The sequence below is a fragment of the Ciona intestinalis genome, unplaced genomic scaffold (assembly GCF_000224145.3).
Source record: "Ciona intestinalis unplaced genomic scaffold, KH HT001164.1, whole genome shotgun sequence".
Taxonomy (NCBI): Eukaryota; Metazoa; Chordata; class Ascidiacea; order Phlebobranchia; family Cionidae; genus Ciona; species Ciona intestinalis.
In genome coordinates this window covers 22,414-26,656 of record NW_004191485.1, presented here as the reverse complement: position 1 = coordinate 26,656, position 4,243 = coordinate 22,414, and the positions used below count along the sequence as shown (strand labels likewise).

General features: G+C 34.0%; 1 protein-coding gene across 2 annotated transcripts in view; it reads right to left on the bottom strand.

Moving 5' to 3' along the window:
- Positions 1-27: 27 nt before the first annotated feature.
- The window catches only part of LOC104266744 (atlastin-2-like), an 8,962-nt gene continuing 4,746 nt past the window's right edge, over positions 28-4,243 (bottom strand). The window contains exons 7-14 of one of the 2 annotated variants that reach the window (XM_009863700.3): positions 3,167-3,354; positions 3,036-3,110; positions 2,789-2,980; positions 2,610-2,681; positions 1,875-2,063; positions 1,747-1,818; positions 991-1,179; positions 31-413 (exon numbers count right to left, since the gene is read on the bottom strand). In XM_009863700.3, coding sequence (XP_009862002.2) covers positions 327-413; positions 991-1,179; positions 1,747-1,818; positions 1,875-2,063; positions 2,610-2,681; positions 2,789-2,980; positions 3,036-3,110; positions 3,167-3,354 — 1,064 coding nt within the window. In that variant the 3' untranslated portion in view covers positions 31-326. Of the gene's footprint in view, positions 414-990; positions 1,180-1,746; positions 1,819-1,874; positions 2,064-2,609; positions 2,682-2,788; positions 2,981-3,035; positions 3,111-3,166; positions 3,355-4,243 lie in introns of both variants that reach the window. The other variant, XM_026840258.1, reaches the window with a different exon arrangement.

Genomic DNA, 4,243 nt, shown 5'->3' with positions numbered 1-4,243 from the left:
TGTCAAAGCGTACAAGTATTATTTAGTTTTATTTACGTGTATTTATCCTAATAATAAGTACACTTTTGAATCAAAATTAACAATGATTTTAAACTATCCCGTCTTATCCTGTGTGTTTTCTTCACCTGTTGTGCGAATCGCTAAATAACTACTTGTGTGTTTTTTTATTTTTAAATTGTTGTCAATTACTTAAGGAATGATAGTAGTAATTCCAGATATCACCCAAAACCGTCATATGTATTTTGATTTCGAAAATATTGGGCAATATAAAAAATTATTATGTTGATGCTTACTTTTAAACCACAAATAAAATAAATTCTCAATATTCATAAACTCACCTTTCCAAAATGTGTATCGTATTCTTGCACAGCTTTTTTTACCACCTTCAACAATTTTCCAGTTTCCTTATATTTCTGTTATACAAACTGAATTATTATGATCCTTGCAGAAAATATTAATTAATTTCATTTTTTTTCCCAAATTGCCCAGCGCCGTGGCAAAGTGGTTAGCGCGCCTGCCTCTAACCACAGGTAATGGGTTCATTTGGGGGTTCATCGCTACTAGTTGCTACTACCATTGTTGGCGTATGTTCTTGGGCAAGACACTTATCAGCAATTGCTCCGACCCAGTGGCCACTAATGATTATCAGCCACACATAAAAATTTGTAAGCTGGCACAAGTGTTAAACCCGTGTGATAACGACTGTCGTTTGCCGGTACACAGAGATAAAGCAAGTTTTAATTCATTCAAAAAAGGGCAATAAATTCTGTTTTCTCTCTTTTTCAATATTTCAAATAATCTTGTATCTGTAAAAATGGGCTTAAAGCATAGCCAAATTGGTTGAACTGGTACAAATTATGTCTTCATACTTAAAAATTCCCAATTAAGTCAATTTTGTTCAGCTGTGCGGATAATTATTGATAACATTACTAGTAGTTCGCAAATATGCATTGTTTATTGTAAAATGTGTTAAAATATGACTTTACTTGCCTCTAATCTTTTCTGATAGTTAGAAGCAAGTTGTTCAACTTTAGTTTTTAAGGTGTTTAGTGCATCTTGTCTACATTTTAGGGTTTTGTTCACACCAGCTTCTTCAAACACTTGCAAAGCTTTGTCAGAGGCCACTTGATGCAATTCATTAAAATTTACCATTTGTGCTTTATCAGGATCTTCAATACTCTGCACAATTTGTAATCTATATTATATACAGCCTTAAGTACAGTGTATGTTATATATGTTACCTATTTTAGATTAAACAAATGCAAATAATCCTTCTTGTAAAACAACACAATTTATGAAAAAAATTAACCAGAAAGATCAATGTAACTTTACTTTCATGTGGCAGTACAAAGGAAGCAATCATTATAACACGAGTGTTTTGTTTCCTTGTGCCTTAATATTTTTAGAATTTTTTTAATGTATAGCAGACATCTAGACAATTCATAAGGGACTGGAGAAATTTGCATTAGGTGTCTTGCCCAAGGACATATTTACCCACAATGCTGGCAGGAACGAGCCTTGATACATAACCTCTTGGTTAGAGTCAGGGGTGCTAACCACTACGCCGAGAATAGAGCTTCCGCAAAATGGTAACAAAATACTTGAGAAAATAAATATTAGTGCTAAAAATATTGCAAAGACCAGCAATATAACAACATTGAATATGCAAAAAGATTTGATGTTTACAGAAACTGTAGCAAAAACATTTGATGTTTACAGAAACTGTACAAAAAATAAACAGCATACATTTTCAATTATTTCCATGTATGCACCCGCAGCACAGGAAATCTTTTTTTCCAATTTTTCTGTAAGAGATTTCTACAAAAAATGTTCATTATTAACACATTGTTGGTGTATATTAACTTCATGTTTACCAATCTTTCAGCATTTTTCCTAATAAATTGATCATCTTCTGATTGAATATACTTTTTCAAATTAGACACATATTCCTTTACCAGGTCTTTGTCATAAACCTGAACACATTTATTGAAAGCCTCAAACGCCTTCTGTTTTGCAACATTTCTTTCCTCTGAAATATCCTCTACATATTGACCATTTGCAGCCTGTGAAAATGCAAAGTACCAAAATTTTACTGTGAAATCGGCAATTGAATGAACATAAATCGGTAATATTGATCTTGCGGTTTTGTTTTATTGACGTCGTCTATTAATCATTTCCATTACAGTATACCCGTCCTTGGCCCAATCAGCAGAGTCGGCGTCACACCGCAGATATGTTCCGCTACGATTTCTACAAACCCAATAACTTTCTCACACGGTGTCTCCCATTCCCGCTATAAATTGTGACGTTTTTCCCTTTAGCTTATTCTAATTTTTTTATTCTAAGGGACAAGATAACATTCAATCAATAATACTTGTGTACGAATGCTATTTCTTCGTTTAGTTTAGAATGAGCGAAAGGGAAAAACGTCACAATTTATAGAGGGAATGGGAGACACAGTAAATTAGGGCCGAGTGAGAAAGCTAACTAATTTGTGGGAATTGTAGGGGATAAGGTAAATAAGGCAAGAACACTAAAACAATATTAACGATATATGTATATTTAACTGCCGATCTTACTAAAACTGATCATAAAAATAGCACATATACCTCTTTTAGCCACCCTCTGAACAATTCTGCAGCCTTCTCACCGCATTGTTTTATTTCGATTATCTGTTTTTTCTGGAAGGGCATTTTATTCAGAAATTGAAATTAATACCTTTTTCATGTTTTTATATTACAGGAATAAAAATTAAAATCTCCACATAGTCCACTACAATGCAAAATACCTTGTGGGCAATGTTCCTAGTTTGAATCTCGTGAAATGCAGACTGTAAACGTTTCTCCATGTATTTTCGTTCAGCTTTGCTCTCATCTTCCCTTAAAATAACACTGAAACTATCCAACACTTTCAGTGCTTGGGTAAGTTGTTTGGTGTGTATGTCTTCCAACTTTTCCAGCGGAATGTATTCATCTACCACCTATTATGGCAGGGTTTGTGACTGAGTTATAATACTCTTTTGGGTATATTTTTACCTCCCTACTCATTGCAGTACAGTACTCAGACTCCAGTTTACGAAGTTTGGTGATAAACATGCATTGATTCTGGACCTGGACAAAGTATTTTTTAAATGACATAAATGTAGCCTACATGGTAAAGAGAATACTTTAGTAATTGTTTCTGGGGTTGGGATATCATCACCAGTAAATACTTTTACATATAGAGGGACAAGATCAATAAACTCGGTCGCTGTGATGACATCACCGCAGAGTTTCTTTACTATTAGGTGCTCCTTGCCGAATAATTGTTCAGCCAACTCCTCAACTCCAGCAACAAAATCTTTATTATTAATATCTGAGAAAATGATAAGCAGTATATTTCACAATGATACTTATTTCTCTGTATAACTAGCATTCTACCGAATCGTTAATCACCAATTACATTGTATAAAACCTTAAACATTGCTCATGAGTATATCTTAATTTTGATTTAAGTAAACAAATTAGTGACTTATTTTTCTAATTTAATTGCAAGCAACAAGTTTAAGCTATATTTCCATGCAAAAATAAATAATTAAAAAACGATGAACTTTGTGCAGCCAAAGGAATATGTTTTGGTGCTAGTGAGGAATCCTCCCCCCTTGCCCAAAGTTAGTATAGACCAAGTTAGGAAACGGCGCTCGTGTCCGCCACTACGGAGCCCACAGAGCGTGAATCGCCTATACAAATGCATGGTCGGCATGTGTTTATTTAGTTCTTGTAAGCGATACAAAGCTAGAAATCACGTATAGCGGTTGTTTTAACATTTAAAATATAATTTCTAATATAAATCTTGTTATATAATATTAAATCTAGGAATTAATGTGAAGTAAATTGATATTTTGACTGGTTTTCGGCGTACAGTGTGGTTTAACAGGGTACTTTACGTTGGCGATTAAGACTAGCAGCAATCAGCATAGTTTACATAATAGTATAAGATCATACCTACGAATCTACAGAGCCATTCTTTACTACATTTATAATCCAAAATGAGTGGACATGCAGCTCCAAACTGCTTAAGTACTAGCAGATAAGGTGTTCGCGTTTTTCGATTTCATAAAGACCCGTAACGCAGAAAAGGTAGCTTACTAATTCAAGCACAGGACCAAAAATAGTAACTTAGTATTGTTTTCCTCAATGTCACTTCGATATTAGGCAAATTTTACACAGATACCTTAAGTTTCGTTGCCGGGTATACGTGTTAA